The 20,147-nt window shown below is 45.1% G+C and overlaps 1 protein-coding gene and 1 non-coding gene across 3 annotated transcripts; both read left to right on the top strand.

Annotated features, from left to right (window-relative positions):
* Positions 1 to 10,611: 10,611 nt before the first annotated feature.
* Positions 10,612 to 10,684, top strand: trnav-cac (transfer RNA valine (anticodon CAC)). Its single transcript has one exon. It is a non-coding gene; the product is annotated as a tRNA-Val (tRNA).
* Positions 10,685 to 10,884: 200 nt separating this feature from the next.
* On the top strand, positions 10,885 to 18,381 carry LOC133398381 (zinc finger protein OZF-like). 2 transcript variants are annotated; one of them, XM_061669967.1, is made up of 4 exons: positions 10,885 to 11,116; positions 11,196 to 11,279; positions 15,913 to 16,057; positions 16,842 to 18,381. In XM_061669967.1, the coding sequence occupies exons 2-4, from the start codon at positions 11,202 to 11,204 to the stop codon at positions 17,891 to 17,893; spliced, it is 1,275 nt and encodes a 424-aa protein (XP_061525951.1). In that variant the 5' UTR covers positions 10,885 to 11,116; positions 11,196 to 11,201; the 3' UTR covers positions 17,894 to 18,381. The 2 variants fall into 2 exon arrangements, with proteins under 2 accessions (XP_061525951.1, XP_061525953.1); XM_061669969.1 differs by lacking the exon at positions 10,885 to 11,116 and having other exon boundaries at positions 11,185 to 11,279.
* Positions 18,382 to 20,147: the final 1,766 nt, after the last annotated feature.

Genomic DNA, 20,147 nt, shown 5'->3' with positions numbered 1-20,147 from the left:
TCATGTTTCATTTTGTTGACTTTGGTGCTTTGCCGTTTTGACTAACCTACTGTTAGTAGACTAACTACTTAGTTGGTTAGTCAAGTCGGCGCAGCCGAGGCGTCTGGGGGGTCCGGTTTGGTGGCCTCAGTATTGCATCTCTGCTTTTTGCGGATGATGTGGTTCTGTTGGCTTCATCAAGCCGTGACCTCCAACTCTCACCGGAGCAGTTCGCAGCCGAGTGTGAAGCGGCTGGGATGAGAATATACACCTCCAAATCTGAGACCGTGGTCTTCAGTCGGAAAAGGGTGGCGTGCCCGCTCCGGGTCGGGGATGAGATCCTGCCCCGAGTGGAGGAGTTCAAGTATCTCGGGGTCTTGTGCACGAGTGTGGGACGAATGGAACGGGAGCTCGACAGGCGGATCATGCAGCGTCTGCCGTGATGCAGACTTTGTATCGATCCTTTGTGGTAAAGAAGCAGCTAAGGCGAGGCTCTCGATTTTCCGGTCGATCTACGTTCCTACCCTCACCTATGGTCACGAGCTGTGGGTCGTGACCATAGGTGACTGTTGGTCGAAGTCAAAGAAGAAGAGGAGGTGAAAAGCGGGTTCTTCGGCAGAAAGAGAAGAGGAAAACACAGAGCCTAGAACTGAATGTGGGGACTTTGAATGTTGGGACTATGACAGGAAAATCTCGGGAGTTGGTTGACATGATGATTAGGAGAAAGGTTGATATATTGTGTGTCCAGGAGACCAGGTGGAAAGGCAGTAAGGCGAGAAGTTTAGGGGCAGGGTTGAAATTATTTTACCATGGTGTAGATGGGAAGAGAAATATTTTAAAAGAAGAGTTGGCTAAGAATGTCTTGGAGGTGAAAAGAGTATCAGATCGAGTGATGAGGCTGAAATTTGAAATTGAGGGTGCTATGTGTCATGTGATTAGTGGCTATGCCCCACAGGTAGGATGTGACCGAGAGGTGAAAGAGAAATTCTGGAAGGAGCTAGATGATGTAGTTCTGAGCATCCCAGACAGAGAGAGAGTCGTGATTGGTGCAGATTGTAATGGACATGTTGGTGAAGGAAATAGGGGTGATGAAGAAGTGATGGGTAAGTACGGCATCCAGGAAAGGAACTTGGAGGGACAGATGGTGGTAGACTTTGCAACAAGGATGCAAATGGCTGTAGTGAACACTTTTTTTTTCAGAAGAGGCACGAACATAGGGTGACCTACAAGAGCGGAGGTAGAAGCACGCAGGTGGATTAAATCTTGTGCAGACGATGTCATCTGAAGGAGGTTACCGACTGTAAGGTAGTGTTAGGGGAGAGTGTGGCGAGACAGCATAGGATGGTGGTGTGTAAGATGACTCTGGTGGTGGGGAGGAAGATTAGGAAGACAAAGGCAGAGAAGAGAACCATGTGGTGGACGAGTGTTGTGCAGCTTTTCGGGAAGAGGTGAGACAGGCTCTCGGTGGACGGCAGGAGCTTCCAGAAGACTGGACCGCTGCAGCCAAGGTGATCAGAGAAGCAGGCAGGAGAGTACTTGGTGTATCTTCTGGCAGGAAAGGAGAGAAGGAGACTTGGTGGTGGAACCTCACAGTACAGGAAATCATACAAGGAAAAAGGTTAGCTAAGAAGAAGTGGGACACTGAGAGGACCGAGGAGAGGCAAAAGGAATACATTGAGATGCGGCACAGGGCAAAGGCAAAACAAGAGGCATATGATGACATGTATGGCAGGTTGGACACTACAGAAGGAGAAAATGATCTATTCAGGTTGGCCAGACAGAGGGATAGAGATGGGAAGGAGGTGCAGCAGGTTAGGGTGATTAAGGATAGAGATGGAAATATGTTGACTGGTGCCAGCAGTGTGCTAGCGAGATGGAAAGAATACTTGGAGGAGTTGATGAATGAGGAAAATGAGAGAGAAGGGAGAGTAGAAGAGGCAAGTGTGGTGGACCAGGAAGTGGCAATGATTAGTAAGGGAGAAGTTAGAAAGGCATTAAAGAGGATGAAAAATAGAAAGGCAGTTGGTCCTGATGACATTCCTGTGGAGGTATGGAAGCATCTAGGAGAGGTGGCTGTGAAGTTTTTGACCAGCTTATTCAACAGAATTCTAGCGTGTGAGAAGATGCCTGAGGAATGGAGGAAAAGTGTACTTCTGCCCATTTTTAAGAACAAAGGTGATGTGCAAAGCTGTGGGAACTATAGAGGAATAGAGTTGATGAGCCACACAATGAAGTTATGGGAAAGAGTAGTGGAGGCTAGACTCAGGACAGAAGTGAGTATTTGCAAGCAACAGTATGGTTTCATGCCCAGAAAGAGTACCACTGATGCATTATTTGCCTAGAGGATGTTGATGGGAAAAGTACAGAGAAGGTCAGAGGGAGCTACATTGTGTCTTGGTGGATCTAGAGAAAGCCTATGACAGAGTACCCAGAGAGGAACTGTGGTACTGCATGCGGAAGTCTGGAGTGGCAGAGAAGTATGTTAGAATAATACAGGACATGTACGAGGGCAGCAGAACAGCGGTGAGGTGTGCTGTAAGTGTGACAGACGAATTTAAGGTGGAGGTGGGACTGCATCAGGGATCGGCCCTGAGCCCCTTCCTTTTTGCAGTGGTGATGGATTGGCTGACAGATGAGGTTAGACTGGAATCCCCGTGGACCATGATGTTTGCAGATGACATTGTGATCTGCAGTGAAAGTTGGGAGCAGCTGGAGGAACAGTTAGAAAGATGGAGGCATGTACTGGAAAGCGGAGGAATGAAGATTAGCCGAAGTAAAACAGAAGATATGTGCATGAATGAGAGGGCTGGTGGGGGAAGAATGAGGCTCCAGGGAGAAGAAGAGATAGCAAGGGTGGAGGACTTGAAATACTTGGGGTCAACCGTCCAGAGCAATGGGGAGTGTGGTCAGGAAGTGAAGAAACGGGTCCAAGCAGGTTGGAACGGGTGGAGGAAGGTGGAGGAAATCACATCCTGTAACACCTATTTTGTGAATCCATTTGAAGAATCTCAACAATGTTTAAACACCAATTTTCTCTCCCTATGTCACAAATGAGCTATTTTCTTTCTCTCATATTTCTTCCAATGCATCATTCCGTTTTCCTGTTTCCTCTTGTTGACTTTGGTGCTTTGCCATTTTAACTCATGTAGTGTTTAACCCACAGTGTCCAAATCGTCATCTTGATTTCATTGTTTCACATCTGATTTGCACTTGCTTTTCTCATCCCGCCAACGTAGAGCGGAAAGTGTTGCGATTGTCGTGTGAAAATGTGTGCAAGGACAGCAGAGTACGAGGAGGAACTTTGGGGCCCAAAAGAGGAGAAGGAGCCACAACGTCAACTGCTGGACGCTGCGTTCAATCTGCAGCCTCGAATTGTGCTCCGCAGAGCAGGTGGGTTCACTTCTCTCTCACTTGTTTTATGAATTACATTCTAATTTTCATATTATTCCTGTTTTTTTCTGATGAGCACTGTCTGACGTTACAATTTTTTTTTTTTTTAAATAATATCAAATAGCGTGTAGTGTGATGGCATCCCCTCATGATGATGTGGATTGAGGGTTGTAGGCCAAATTTCAGAAGATCTGAAAGGCTTGTGGCCATTGTTGCGTGATCAAAGTGTAACAGTGTTCCACAACCTACACGACGTGTTTGGAAAATTGCCAGCAAGATTTTTGCCCTTTTTGTGTCTTGTTGGCAAGTTGAGTAAACATTTGTTCATGCCAAGTCAAATCACTCTTCAAAGTAACCAAGTACAGTAAACCCTCCGCTATCGCGGTTCATCTATCGCAGTTTTATTACTGTACACATTATTCTTTACTGTACATTTTTAGGTGTCTATACTTTTTTTTTTTTACTTTCACTCTTTAAATTTGAAACCTGTGATTTCTCTTCCTTACTTTGTCACAAATAGCATTACTTTTTTCTACTTCTATGGACGATGACGTGTCAAAAAACAAAAAAACGGTGCATCCGCATTGAAGGGTCGCCAACTTTGCTTCGTTCCGCTGTTCTACTATTTTGCGTCACCCCATTAGTCCCATGAGGCTCTCTGGTTGAAGGCGCTAACGTGTAAACAGGATCGAGGACCAAGGTGGTTGTCAATATTGGAAACAAATTAGATTTGACCCATTTGTGTTTGTCTTCTTTTGTCTTGCAGGCGTCAGTAAATATCTTCATTCTGAGCGGCAGCAGTCAGTGTCCCCTCACATCAAAGAGGAAGAGGAGGAGGAAGAGGTTCAACACATCAAAGAGGAGGAGGAAGAGTTCCTTCACATGAAAGAGGAAGAGCAGGAGAAAATCATCAAGGTTCCATCCACTGGTGTCCCTTTGAAGAGTGAAGATGAAGGTCGAAGTGAGGAGAGACGAGGGGCGGAGCCACCAAACGGCAACAGCTCAAGTGATGGAGACCACTGTGGAGGATCACAAACAGACGGTGATGATGATGATGATGTTGATGAACAGTTGGAAGGTGATATGACATGTCACACTGCCAGTAAATGCTGGAAATGTTCTAAATGTAGGAAAACCTTTGCTTCTAAGAGCAATTTCAAACAACACATGAAAATACACACTGGTGAGAAACCTTTTGCATGCTCAGTTTGTGGTCAAAGATTCTCTCGTAAGGCTCGGGTTAAGACACACAAGTGTCCTGGTGAGATAAGCAGTGATCAAGAAGCTTTTAATGCAAATGTAAATGTTTAATATAAAGGTAATGACTATGTGACTGACAGAAATCTACACGCTTGTATTCTGTGTACCAGCTTTTATTGTATGTATCTTCTTCCTGTCCATATAGTTTCTAAAAGCCCCGTGAGTGTTGAGAATGAACACTGTTGCCAAAATACTTAAAAGGGACGAGTTAAAGGTGGTGGGAAAGAGGGCGGGTGTGGATCAGTAGAGCGGGTCGTCCAGTGACCGAAGGGTCGCCGGTTCGAACCCCGGCTCCGACGTGTCCTTGGGCAAGACACCACACCCTAATTTGCTCCCAGTGAGCCTGGTAGCGCCTTGCACGGCAGCAACCGCCCAGTGGTCTCTGAATATGTGTGTGAATGGGTGAATGTGAGGCTTAATAGAGCGCTTTGGGCACCGTGATCGTGAAGATGAAGCGTTACATAAGTGCAGTCCATTTGCCATTTGGCAAAGGTGAGAACATGGACACTTATTCCATGGTGCTGGACTTATAAATGTCTCCAGAAAAAAAAGCCCTCCAAAATGAACTCGGTCGTAATTTGCTAAAATCATTGAGGTTCATTGTTTTCTCCTCCTTAATGGACACACAGCACCCCATATTGGCAGAAAAAATCGGAATTGTTGAAATGTTTGCAGATTTATTTCAAAAGAAGAACTGAAATATCACACAGCCACAAGTATTCCGACTCTTTGCTCAGTATTTAGTCGAAGCGCCCTTTTGAGCTAATACAGCCATGAGTCTTTTTGGGAAGGATGCAACAAGTTTGTCACACCTGGAATTCCTGATCAAGTCCGATCAGCATAATCAAACACAGCTGGACTCCGATGAAGGTGAAGAACCATTTGAAGGATGATCAGAAGAAATGGACACCACCCGAGTTAAATATAGGAGTGTCACAGCAAAGGGTCGGAATACTTATGGCTGTGTGATATTTCAGTTCTTCTTTTTTAATAAATCTGCAAAAATGTCAACAATGATTTTTTTTTTCTGTCAATATGGGGTGCTGTGTGTACAAAAAAAAATTAAGTGATTTTTGCAAATGGCTGCAATATAACACAGAGTGAAAAATTTAAGGGGGTCAGAATACTTTCCGTACCCACTGTATGTATGTATGTATCGATCCAATATATGTATAGATCACAAATGAGTTTCTGCAGATGGCATTGTGTGACAGATGTGGACTGTCATGATGTCGGACGACCCGTAACGAAGGTCTCCTGTCCCGAAACTGCGGCTGATCTCATTTGATATTATCGGATCCATAAAAGCTCAAATATTGGGCTGATCATGAAATATTATTATTTATGATAGTTTGAAGCTGTCATGAGTAGAAATGTCTGCATATATTTTGGCGATGATTGTTGACAGTTGTGGGACATGAAGCCACGTTTCTTGGGTTCATGCATGAGGCTTGCAAGGATGTGGTGCTCGCCCGGCGTGTTTGCGTCATTTTAATGATGGCGTCCTCATCCATCCCAATCCATAAGTTTGCGTTTTTTCTTTTTGAAGCATTCCACCTGACAGCTGCGATATACAAATATGACCAATGACTGCCACTTCATAGTATGGTACATTCCTTTTCCCACACCAGCTATGCCAGTGCTTTTCAATTTTGTTGATGAAAAAGGGGCGTTCGAAAGGGAATTAGTTATTTACCAATTGCTCCAAAATGTATTGATATTATTGGAAATTAGTGCCAGTTTCATTTTCTTGAGCACGCATGCATTTTGTCCAATGTTTTAGTGATGTCAATATCAAATAAATGAATGATTGATTGAAATAGACTGGAAAGAAAAAACTGACTTTTGGTGCGAAACTGTAACGTGTATATGTGATCCTGAATAAAGTACAATAAAGTCAGGCGAGTGTACCACTACACCATCAGTGAGTCATCGGCATGATGTTTAATCTTAAAACAAATGACTTTGGCTCCGATTTGAAATTCAGTAGCTACTTCAGGGCTTCCTGTTAACAAGTGTTGAGAATTAGCACTCGTGCTAAAACATTGCTTTGTCGAATGTTTTTGTGATGTTCATTTCAAACAAGCAAATGATTCATTGAAATAGACTGTGAGGAAACTTTTAACTCTTTGGGTAAGATGGAAAACTGCATGTGATCCTGAATAAAATAAATAAATAAATAAATATATAATAATAAAATGGACATACATTCTGTAATGTAATATTGTATTGTGTAATTATCACACTGTACAGTTTCTCATCTATGTATTTGTATTTGCTTTTATTTTGCTTTGTTTTACGATACTGTCTGCTGCCAGGTCCGCCTTGCAAATGAGAATCTGCTCTCAATTACCTTGCCTGGATAAATGAAGATTCAATTCAAATTGAAACAAATTAAACACTGGATACTTTTCAAACCGTGATAGTAACCTCAGGAGCTTCAAAGATTATGAGAAGGTCGTCGACCATATTCGGACTCAGGAGGGAGCTGACCGCATGACGGCGTTAGAAGAAGGCATGGTGTCCCTCCAGATTTCAAAGCCACCAATATTGAGTGGGACTCTCCCACCTGCCGCAGTTGTTGGCGGATACTCTATATTCCTTAACCAATAAAGTTGTCTTTGTTCATTGAGCTCGTATCAGTCTTTTCCAATATCGCTCTTCGCAATTTGGAGTACGACAGGCCTGTCGGGGGGCTGCGGGTAATAACGGGGCAGTTCGAACGAACCGTGTGGGCAGAAGAGCCGGACGTTTGCGATGGTGGCCAGCACCATCTCAATTGAGTTTTTATGCAGTTGTAAATAAACACAAGGTAACCTCACCTAGGTAGGCGTCCTCCATTTAGCAAGAGAAGAGTTTAAATGAAGAGAGAATGTGGAAAATGAAGACAATACTTGAGGTGAAGAAAAGATCGTGTTAGGCCTGGTACACACAAAGACAATCGGGTTGTTTTTGTCCCGGTTTTGCCCTGTCCCGACCGGGGACCTCAAACGCCAGACTGGACTATGTTTTAAAAGATTATCCCATGAGATTATGTCAACAAGAGGAAACAGTGGAACGTACGCTGTTTTAATTGTACTTTTATTTTTTTCTCTTTGTATGAAATGTTTATAAGTGCTTTTTAAAATTTGTTTGGAAATGCTTTTAATCATGTAAAGCACATTGAGTTACCTTGTGTATGAAATGCACTCTTTAAATGAATTTGCTTTGCTTTCAATTTGAGATGTCTTAAGAGTGGTTTTGTTCAGAATAAAGGGACCGATCCGAAAAATATTTACGACGCTTACAAAATCTCCACGCGTGGAAGCCAACGTCTCCCCCAGTCATGACGTCGTGAATTGGGAAGTCAATCAGAATGGAGCCAATCGAGAAGCGCTCTGACTCAGGAACAAGGAAACAACCGCAAATAAAAACAAACGTCTTACCCGATGTCATGGTTTTTTTTTGTATCAAGGTGGGTTAGTATTTAAAAAGTATTTTCCAAAGCAAGTCCCTCATGGACGACATCGCCATTCTACAGATTTGTTTCCAGACCCGTGGTGGAACAGAATCCTTCTGTATGTTGTCGTGCCTTTCAGATTATTGGAGCACACCACAGAAAATAATGACAGAAATTGTTAAATGGCTGATTTTTTATGTTCATGCGTGGGGTCTTGAGCAGATGAAAACTCTTTTAAGATTGGAAAAATCCTTATGTGCGTCCGGGCCTTAGGAAGTAGAATTGTCGATCGAGGTGTGTGTTGGAGGAAATTTAGGTGTGGAAGTATATCTGTGCCATCAGATTCTCAATTTGAATTACACTTTTTTTTTTTTTTACACTCAATTTGAATTTTACTTTTCACATCAAAATATCCAATCCAAGCATTTCAGCTTCAAATATTCAGCTGCTCCATTTCAGAAGCAAATTCAACTCGCTGGCAGAAAAGGCTGTTAAAAGGGCAAAAAAATAGAAGAATAATAATAAATGCTAGTTAATTCTGCACGCAAGTGCAAACATAAACAAACGTAAACAACAATTTTCTATCCACAAATGAGGTATCAAAAGTTGCGTCTCAGCCACTCTTTAATCAAACCTTCTTTATTTTAAATTCTGCGTTCCCATCATGACGCAATTCCCCAAAACCTACGGATAAACTTCGATTGAGAATGAATGCGCTCCAACAATTCCCACATTTAACACTGTCACATCATTCATTTCCCATTCCAACTTCAAATCCCATACTAACTGTTAGCATTTGAGCTAATCTCCTGACTTATTTTTGTATACCATTTTTCTGATGTTGTATCATGATTCATGGTTTCTGATTCAATTCAAGGATGATATTGGAGTGTTTGGAAAACGATTCAGTACATTTTGGAAGTTTCACCAAGACGATCCATCCATGCATCCGTTTTCTGAGCCGCCTCCTCACTCGGGTCGCGGGCGTGCTGGAGCCCATCCCAGCAATCATCGGGCAGGAGGCGGGGTACCCTGAACTGGTTGCCGGCCAATCACGGGGCACGTACAAACAAACAACCGTTCGCACTCTCGGTTCAACTCCTGGCTCGCTTGTGGACAGTTTTGGGCGTTAAACCCAATTCAGAATGCTATATTGGATATTTTCACCTTTCTTCCTTCCTTCCTTCCTTCCTTCCTTCCTTCCTTGTTTCTTTCCTTTTCTGTTTCCTTGTGCCTTCCTTGTCTGTTTCCTTGTTTCCTTCCTTCCTTGTTTCTTTCCTTTTCTGTTTCCTTGTGCCTTCCTTGTCTGTTTGCTTGTTTCCTTCCTTCCTTGTTTCTTTCCTTTTCTGTTTCCTTGTGCCTTCCTTGTCTCCTTCCTTCCTTGTTTCTTTCCTTTTCTGTTTCCTTGTGCCTTCCTTGTCTGTTTCCTTGTTTCCTTCCTTCCTTGTTTCTTTCCTTTTCTGTTTCCTTGTGCCTTCCTTGTCTGTTTCCTTGTTTCCTTGTTTCCTTGTTTCTTTCCTTTTCCGTTTCCTTGTGCCTTCCTTGTCTCCTTCCTTCCTTGTTTCTTTCCTTTTCTGTTTCCTTGTGCCTTCCTTGTCTGTTTCCTTGTTTCCTTCCTTCCTTGTTTCTTTCCTTTTCTGTTTCCTTGTGCCTTCCTTGTCTGTTTGCTTGTTTCCTTCCTTCCTTGTTTCTTTCCTTTTCTGTTTCCTTGTGCCTTCCTTGTCTCCTTCCTTCCTTGTTTCTTTCCTTTTCTGTTTCCTTGTGCCTTCCTTGTCTGTTTCCTTGTTTCCTTCCTTCCTTGTTTCTTTCCTTTTCTGTTTCCTTGTGCCTTCCTTGTCTCCTTCCTTCCTTGTTTCTTTCCTTTTCGGTTTCCTTGTGCCTTCCTTGTCTGTTTCCTTGTTTCCTTCCTTCCTTGTTTCTTTCCTTTTCTGTTTCCTTGTGCCTTCCTTGTCTGTTTGCTTGTTTCCTTCCTTCCTTGTTTCTTTCCTTTTCTGTTTCCTTGTGCCTTCCTTGTCTCCTTCCTTCCTTGTTTCTTTCCTTTTCTGTTTCCTTGTGCCTTCCTTGTCTGTTTCCTTGTTTCCTTCCTTCCTTGTTTCTTTCCTTTTCTGTTTCCTTGTGCCTTCCTTGTCTCCTTCCTTCCTTGTTTCTTTCCTTTTCGGTTTCCTTGTGCCTTCCTTGTCTGTTTCCTTGTTTCCTTCCTTCCTTGTTTCCTTCCTTTTCGGTTTCCTTGTCACTTCCCTGTCTGTTTCCTTGTTTCCTTCCTTCCTTGTTTCCTTCCTTCCATACTTCCTTTCCTTCCTTCAAATCACAAATGGCCGTAGGAATTCCATTGATGTAGAAATACGAAGAAAAGATGGTTGGCTTGATAAGTGCTCAAAACACTTGGTCCTCTCAAAAGAATTCGGACTTCAGTCATGCTTCAATAAACTCCTTTATGACTTATCGTTTGGAAATATTCCATTCTGCTTCTGAGTTGGTTCCTTGGGGGGGGGGCTGGTCTGTCAAAAACTCCATGTCCGCTTTTGGGTAACAGTGCCACCACAGTTTCCATAGTGTAGTGGTTATCACATTCGCCTCACACGTGAAAGGTCCCCGGTTCGAGACCGGGTGGAAACAGCAGTTCTTGCTTGTCAGGCAGCTGTTGTACGTGGTTTGCTGGTGATGTTCTGCAGTGGAAGTTACCGTAGCTTAGTGGTGTGCATGTGCAGAAAAGGAATTCTTGTGACTTAAAAAAATTCTCGTGACGCGAAGTTTGTCCAAGTGGACTTGCCGTACAACGGACGGGCCGCTGCACCTCGACCTTTTTTCGGGGACCGCACGCGCTTCCACGCGCTGCACAACATTTTCCTGAATTCGCACCGAACGTGCTGAATCCTCGTCACGGGAAGTCCATCAATACCTCACAGGGCTAAAACATCATTCGTGCAAATCTTCTTGTCCGGTTGGCGTCGTCTCGTGCACGTTGAAGCCATTCGGCCGAGCTTCGTTGAGCTTAGCTTAGCTTAGCATGCTAACAAAGAGACACGTTTGGGATCAACATTTCAAAAGGTTTGATCAAGATTTCAAAAAAAAAAAAAAGAAAACCGTCTTTCTTGTAACTACTTAAAATATACTGTTTTCCTTCCAGTCACTGATGGTGTCGTGGTTCATTTGCCTGACTTCAATGCAGCCAGCGTGGGTTTGGTTCCCACTCAGTGGTGGTCTCTCCAGTGTATGTGCCCTGCGACTGACTGCCGACCAGCTCAGGGTTTTTTCTGTCTTTTGCCCGAACTCAGCAGGATAAGTGCTTTTGAAATGGATGGACCCATGCATGTCTTCCTTCCAGTGGCAGACTGGCATGAGAATTTACTTCAGTGGTTAAAGCGTTAATGTTGATACCCCAAAAAAATCATATTTAATGATAAAACAATCTTTTTTTTTTTTTACAGATTGCAGATATATTACATCAAATGGTGATGGCTGTAATGTAGTCGCATCCTGTATTTGTCTCCTACATTTATGAAGGGTAAAAGGTGTTGCGATACGAACAGGATTATTTCTAATGATTTCTTCAAAGAAGTAGGATTGACATTTTTTTAAATGAATGTTTTAAATCAGGCGGCACGGTGTGCGACTGGTTGGAGCATCTGCCTCACAGTTCTGGGGACCGGGGTTCAATCCCCGGCCCCGCCTGTGTGGAGTTTGCATGTTCTCCCCGTGCCTGCGTGGGTTTTCTCCGGGCGCTCCGCTTTCCTCCCGCATCCCAAAAACATGCATTCATTGGAGACTCGAAATTGCCCGTAGGTCTGAATGTGAGTGTGAATGTTTGTTTGTATGTGCCCTGCGATTGGCTGGCAAACAGTTCAGGGCGTACCCCGCCTCCTGCCCGATGATAGCTGGGATTAAACTCCAGCACGCCCGCGACCCTAGTGAGGAGAAGCGGCTCAGAAAATGGATGGATGGATGTTTTAAATCAGTGGCAGTGACAGTGAAATATGAATATTTCAGGAGACTTTTATTTTGAAATGCCACATCAGATTTGGCCCCTCCTTGAACTGTCCCCTTATCGTGGTGGAGGGGTTTGTGTGTCCCAATGATCCGAGGAGCTAATTTGTCTGGGGCTTTATGCAAACAGGTCCTAGGTGAGGGGCCAGACAAAGCACAGCTCCAAAAACCTCTATGATGACAAACGATTCAGGAAGACGTTTTCCCTTGCCCGGACGCGGGTCACCTCTGGAGCCATGCCTGGAGGTGGGGCTCGAAAGCGAGCGCCTGGTGGCCGGGCTTGCACCCATGGGGCCTGACCGGGCAGAGCCCGAAAGGGTAACGGGGGTCCCCCTTCCCATGGGCTCACCACTTGTTGGAGGGGCCATTGCGGTCGGGTGCAGTGTGAGCTGGGCAGTGGCTGAAGGCAGGGACCTTGGCGATCTCATCCCCGGCTACAGAAACTGGCTCTGCTACAGAAACTGGAATGTCACCTCTCTGGCAGGTAAAGAGCCCAAGCTGGTTTGCGAGGTCGAGAAGTTCTGACGAGATATAGTACCAAACAGCAGTTCAGAGTACCCACGCTTTTTGGAGTCCTTGGAGGGGGTGCTGGAGAGCGCTCCCGGTGGGGACTCCATCGTTCTGCTGGGGGACTTCAATGCTCACGTGGGCAATGACAGTGAGACCTGGAAGGGCGTGATTGGGAGGAACGGCCCCCCCGATCAGAACCCGAGCGGTGTTCTGTTATTGGACTTCTGTGCTCATCACGGATTGCCCACAACGAGCACCATGTCTTGGACACTCGGGTGAAGAGAGGGGCGGAGCTGTCAACTGATCACCACCTGGTGGTGAGTTGGCTCCGATGGTGGGGGAAGATGCCGGTCCGACGTGGCAGGCCCAAACGTATTGTGAGGGTCTGCTGGGAACGTCTGGCAGAATCCCCTGTCAGACGGAGCTTCAACTCCCACCTCTGACAGAACTTTGCTCATGTTCCGGGGGAGGCGGGGGACATCGAGTCCGAGTGGGCCATGTTCCGCGCCTCCGTTGCTGAGGCGACCGATCGGAGCTGTGGCCGTAAGGTGGTCATTGCCTGTCGTGATGGCAATCCCCGAACCCGTTGGTGGATGCTGAAGGAGTCCTATCGTGGCTTTTTGGCCTGTTGGACTCCTGAGGCAGCTGATGGGTACCGGCAGGCCAAGTGGAATGCAGCTTTGGTGGTCACTGAAGCAAAAACTCTGGCATGGGAGGAGTTCGGTGAGGCCATGGAGAAAGACTAGGAAATTCTGGTCCACCATCCGCCGTCTCAGGAGGGGGAGCAGCACACCATCAACACTGTGTATAGTGGGGATGGGGCGCTGCTGACCTCAACTCGGGACGTTGCGAGTCGGTGGGGAGAACACTTCGGAGACCTCCTCAATTCCACCGACACGCCTTCCCATGAGGAAGCAGAGTCTGGGTTCTCTGAGGCGGGCACTCCGATATCTGGGGTTGAGGTCACCGAGGTGGTGAAAAAGCTCATCGGTGGCAAGGCCCCAGGGGTGGATGAGATTCGCCCGGAGTTTCTAAAGGCTCTGGATGTTGTGGGGCTGTCCTGGTTGACACGCATCTGCAACATCGCTCGGACATCGGGGACAGGGCCTCTGGATTGACAGACTGGGGTGGTGGTCCCCCTTTTTAAGAGGGTGTGTTCCAACTACAGGGGGATCACACTCCTCAGCCTCCCTGGTAAGGTCTATTCGGGGGTGGCGTGCCCTCTCCAGGTCGGGGATGAGATCTTATCCCAAGTGGAAGAGTTCAAGTACCTCAGTGTCTTGTTCAAGAGTGAGGGAAGAATGGAACGGGAAATCAACAGGCGGATCGGTGCGGCGTCTGCAGTGATGCGGACTTTGTATCGCTCCGTTGTGGTAAAGAAGGAGCTAAGCCGATAGGCGAAGCTCTCAATTTACCGGTCGATCGACGTTCCTACCCTCAACTATGGTCACGAGCTGAAGAAAGAATGAGATCCTGGATGCCAGCGGCCGAAATGAATTTCCTCCGCAGGGTATCCGGGCTCTCCCGTAAAGCTAGGGTGAGAAGCTCGGTCATCCGGAAAGAGCTCAATGTAGAGCCGATGCTCCTCCACATCGAGAGGAGCCAGATGAGGTGGCTAGGTGAGGTGTTCCGGGAACGTCCCACCGGAAGGAGACCACGGGGACGTCCCAGGACACGGTGGAGAGACCTCGTCTCTCGGCTGGGCTGTGAACGCATCGGGATCCCTCGGAAGAGCTGGATGAAGTGGCTGGGGAAATGGAAGTCTGGGCGTCCCTGCTAAAGCTACTGCCCCCGCGACCTGACCTCGGATAAGTGGTAGAAAATGGATGGATGGATGGACATCAGATTTGGGTGGGACCACTTTTGTTGGAGACCTGGGGTGGTGTCGTGTCCCCCAGAACTGGACTGGTGTTGTGATAACTCAAAGATTTTTTTAAATGAATTTTTGAAATCCGTGATCATGACAGTGAAATATACCAATTTCAAGAGTCTTTTATTTGAAATGCAACATCAGATTTGGGTGGGACCACTTTTGTTGGAGACCTGGGGTGGTGTAGTGTTCCCCAGAACTGGACTGGTGGTGTGAAAACTCATTCAAAAGATTGAACAGATTTTTTCAGTCAGGGGTAATGACAGCAAAATATGCAGTTTTCAGAGACTTTTATTTTGAAATACAATATATCTTCATCAAACCTCTTTTCGTGGAGTCCTTGGTGGTCTGTCACACAGATCTGGACTTGACCTTGCGATACCAATGGGATTATGTTGGGGTGGCTTTGGCTCTGGAGGTAGAACAGGTTCGAATCCCTGCTACGACTGTCCGCACGTCGAAGTGTCCTTGGGCAAGACGCTGAACCCTAATTGGCTCCCAGTGGGCCTGGCAGCAGTCGCCCATTGGTTTAGGAATGTGTGTGTGAATGTGAGGCTTTGGGCACTGTGATGATGTAGATAAAGCGCGATATAAGTGCAGTCCATTTCCATTTATTTTTCCTAAGATATCAAATAAAGTATATTTTTTAATGTATGGATGTAATCTATTTCAAGATTCAAATGAACTTTGCTGGTTGCATTCCTTAACTGACGTCCGTATTATTGGGAAGCTTTTATTTTGAAGGTGGCTTCGCCGCGAGTTGGCGACCTATTACCGTAATGCCGAGTATGAACAAAATTAGGGGCGGCTGGCTTGGCTGCTACTTTACGAGTGGAGGCTGCTTGACCGCAGTCTTTTTTCGGGGACCGCACGCGCTTCCACGCGCTGCACATTTTCCTGAATTCGCACCGAACGTGCTGAATCCTCGTCACGGGAAGTCCATCAATACCTCACAGGACTAAAACATCATTCGTGCGATCTTCGTGTCCGGTTGGCGTCGTCTCGTGCACGTTGAAGCCATTCGCCTTAGCTTCGTTTAGCTTAGCTTAGCTTAGCATGCTAACAAAGAGACACGTTTGGGATCAACATTTCGCTAAGCAGAGAAAAAGCCTGAGCGTAAAGTGTTCTTCTTTCCGTCACCTACGAGTTCGGACGTGGACCAGAATATTAATACGAACAATTAAATGAGATAAAAACAACAACTAGATGATCAGCTTTGTTTGTCTGAGGTACTGAAATCACATCCTTTAACACCTATTTTGTGAATCCATTTGTAGAATCTCGACAATGTTTTCTCTCCCTGTCACAAATGAGCTGTTTTCTTTCTGTCTCATATTTCTTCCAATCATTCCGTTCTCCTGTTTCCTCTTGTTGACTTTGGTGCTTTGCCATTTTAACTCACGTAGTGTTTAACCCACAGTGTCCAAATCGTCATCTCGATGTCATCTGACTTGCACTTGCTTTTCTCATCCCTCCAAAGTGTTGCGATCGTCGTGTGAAAATGTGTGCAAGGACAGCAGAGTACGAGGAGGAACTTTGGGGCCCAAAAGAGGAGAAGGAGCCACAACGTCAACTGCTGGACGCTGCGTTCAATCGGCAGCCTCGAATTGTGCTACGCAGAGCAGGTGGGTTCACTTCTCTCTCACTGGTTTTATGAAACACATTCTCATTTTCATATTATTCCCGGGTTTTTCTGATGAGCACTGTCTGACGTTACATATCTTTTTTTTAATAATATCAAATAGCGTGTAGTGTGATGGCATCCCCTCATGATGATGTGGATTGAGGGTTGTAGGCCAAATTTCTGAAGATCCGAAAGGCTTGTGGCCATTGTTGCATGATCAAAGTGTAACAGTGTTCCACAACCTACACGACTTGTTTGGAAAATTGCCAGCAAGATTTTTGCCCTTTTTGTGTCTTGTAGGCAAGTTGAGTCAACATTTGTTCATGCCAAGTCAAATCACTCTTCAAACTAACCAAGTACAGTAAACCCTCCGCTATATCGCAGTTCATCTATCGCAGTCTTATGACTGTACACATTATTCTTTACTGTACCTAAGTACATTTTTAGGTGTCTATCCTTTTTTTTTTACTGTCAACAATTTACGTTCACTCTTTAAATTTGAAACCTGTAATTTCTCTTCCTTACTTTGTCAAAAATAGCATTACTTTTTTCTACTTCTATGGACGATGACGTGTCAAAAAACAAAAAACGGTGCATCCACATTGAAGGTTCGCCCAACTTTGCTACGTTCCGCTGTTCTACGATTTTGCGTCACCCCATTAGTCCCATTAGGCTCTCTGGTTGAAGGCGCTAACGTGTAAACAGGATCGAGGACCAAGGTGGTTGTCAATATTGGAAACAAATTAGATTTTACCCATTTGTGTTTGTCTTCTTTCGTCTTGCAGACGTCAGTGAATATCTTCATCCTGAGCGGCAGCAGTCAGTGTCCCCTCACATGAAAGAGGAAGAGGAGGATGAAGAGGTTCAACACATCAAAGAGGAGGAGGAAGAGTTCCTTCACATGAAAGAGGAAGAGCAGGAGGACATCATCAAGGTTCCATCGACTGGTGTCCCCTTGAAGAGTGAAGATGAAGGTCGAAGTGAGGAGAGACGAGGGGCGGAGCCACCAAACGGCAACAGCTCAAGTGACGGAGACCACTGTGGAGGATCACAAACAGACGGTGGTGATGATGATGATGATGTTGATGAACAGTTGGAAGGTGATATGACATGTCACACTGCCAGTAAATGCTGGAAATGTTCTAAATGTAGGAAAACCTTTGCTTCGAAGAGCAATTTCAAACAACACATGAAAATACACACTGGAGAGAAACCTTTTGCATGCTCAGTTTGTGGTCAAAGATTCTCCCTAAAGGAAAACTTAAATAGACACACAAGAACCCACACTGGTGAGAAACCTTTTGCATGCTCAGTTTGTGGTCAAACCTTCTCTCAGAAGGGACACTTAAAAATACACACAAGAACGCACACCAGAGAGAAGCCTTTTGCATGCCCAGTTTGTGGTCAAACCTTCACTCACAAGGAAAGCTTAAAAATACACGCAAGAACACACACTGGAGAGAAGCCTTTTGCATGCCCAGTTTGTGGTCAAACCTTCACTCGGAAGGGATATTTGACGGGTCACGCAAGAACACACACTGGAGAGAAGCCTTTTGCATGCCCAGTTTGTGGTCAAAGATTCACTCGGAAGGAACACTTAAAAATGCACACAAGAACCCACACTGGTGAGAAACCTTTTTCCTGCTCATGTTGTGGTCAAAGGTTCTCTCAGAAGCAACACTTAAAAATACACATAAGAACGCACACTGGTGAGAAACCTTTTGCATGCTCAGGTTGTGGTCAAAGATTCTCTCGTAAGGATCGGGTTAAGACACACAAGTGTCCTGGTGAGACAAGCAGTGATCAAGAAGCTTTTAATGCAAATGTAAATGTTTAATATAAAAGTAATGACTATGTCACTGACAGAAATATACATGCTTGTATTCTGTGTACCAGCTTTTATTTGATGTATCTTCTGATGGAAAAAATGTAAATAAGTTATCATGTGTTGTGCTTTTCTGCTTACTTTTAGTTCGAGAAATGTTTTATCACTGCGTGCAAAGTTTTCTCCCACAGGATGAGTCATGTGCTTGCAGGTGCAAGGACAAATTTGAGCTGGAGTCTTCCTGTGTCTTGATAAGAAGTATATCATTCTTCTACTGTCTCAACCACAACGAAGAGTGTTATGTGCTGATCAACAAGCATGTATGCCCCCACCTTTTTGACGTCGTAACTCATATGTAACAAGGGAACTGCCCTAAAGTAATAAAAAGAGAGAATCCGGCAGAGTGAACTCAGAAAAATGGTTGGAGACTGTAACTCAGTACACTCTTGGCCGTTTTCTCCTTGCAAGTCTGGAAACTGAACGACCTCTGTGTCTGTCTTGATTTAGGTGTCTTGAACCTGACAAATGTGCTCGTCACAGACTGTCAATAATGAAAACCATCTTCACACATAAGGGTTTCCAGATGAGCACTTGACACCAGGACAACCAAAAGCCGCAGTTTGATGATCAACTTTGTGGTCGTGTCATCGGGCTTGCTGCCGCATTTCTTGGACACTGGGGTCAAAAGAGGGGCTGAGCTGGAATCTGATTCCCACTGGGTGGTGTGTTTGCTTCGATGTTGGGGGCAGATGTCAGTTGGACCTGAAAGAGAATTACGTATTGTGAGGGTGTGCTGGTAATGTCCCCAGTCAGAAGGAACTTCAACTCCCACCTCCGGCAAAACTTTGTCCATGTCCCGGGGGAAGCAGGGGACATGAAGTCCGAGTGGCAAATGTTCTGTCAGCAGACTTTGTCTTCATTCTCATGCTCTTGACTTGGATTCCTACATTTCAGATGAGTATTGAGTCAGTAAGTCAGAGGCACTGGCATGCATACAAACATCAGAAAACTATGATGCAACGAAAAACAACACAATCGAAGTCTGTCGGAGTGGCCGAGCCGTCCAAGCAACTCCATTCAGGTTGCAGCCTCTACGGGTATGCGGGTTGAAATTCTGCCTCTCGTGTGATTAGACTGACAAAAACTGTCTGGTTCCTCTCCTTGGCTTTCCAGTCCAACAGAAATTGGTACAACTAGGGTGTTATCATTGTTGCTGCCCTACACTACCACGAAACAACACAAGGGATATTTATGAGGATGGCTGTTGGATTTATCTCACCCAACATTATAATGAATAGACACAAAAGGAATGAAGACGCTGGTTTCTGTTTCTCATGAGGAGGGCGCATGGGAGATTGTTCAGGTTAAAGCCTCTCAACACGCTCCAAACAATCTCCCCCGTCGCTCCTGCATTGATTTGAAAATAGGAGGGTTTTACAAGACATCATGTTCGAAGCACTAAGACACAACATAAATCATGGGAAACTTCCGGTCGAGGGTCCAAATGGGACACTCGTTATCGGTTCGCCGATTATCACGTTGTTTTGTTAGCCCCTTTCGCAACAGTATCGTTGGGATTTCTCATCTTGTGCCTTTCGCACGGACACAACACAAAACATGGGACCAGACCAACACCTGCCACGTCCCCGATCACGTCCTTGGTCAAGGCGTCCTTCCATCGGATGATGCTGAGTCACCTTCTTGAAGGCGAGACATCTTCCTTTCTAAAAATTGTCCAAAATACTCATGCAAGCTAAGCAAACAAATGATAACTTCTCAAATATATTTAACATTTCCCTCCTGTTTATCATGTATTTGCACAAATTCTCATATCATCTTACAGTCACTTCATTTCGATTTTTAACTGTAGAATCATTTTGATGAAACAAATACATTTACACCCAGAGTAAATTTGTCATACATGAATGTTGTAGTTTAAACATCGTAATCATCTGGATCAGGAAACAAATCAGTTAAATAAAATCATCATTATCTTTATTATCAAACAGTAATGGATACATCAGCTCCATACGGTTCTCCATGGGGGTTCTGGCTGTGGTGATTAATTTACTGATTAAAGCCCGAATGCATGGGATACAACAACATCCACAAAATGTCAGAATGGCTGCAAAAACAGCAATTGATATCAATATTGGTGAAATTAGGGTTTTGTATTTACCAAAAACGTCCATCCAGCTGTCCCACAAGGAGTGTTGATTGAGGGTCCGTAGACCATCGATGGCTCTGGTCCGGCTGCCATCTGAAG

This window comes from Phycodurus eques, unplaced genomic scaffold (genome assembly GCF_024500275.1).
Source record: "Phycodurus eques isolate BA_2022a unplaced genomic scaffold, UOR_Pequ_1.1 contig_101, whole genome shotgun sequence".
NCBI classification, from domain to species: Eukaryota; Metazoa; Chordata; class Actinopteri; order Syngnathiformes; family Syngnathidae; genus Phycodurus; species Phycodurus eques.
This window is presented reverse-complemented; position numbering and strand designations above follow the sequence as displayed.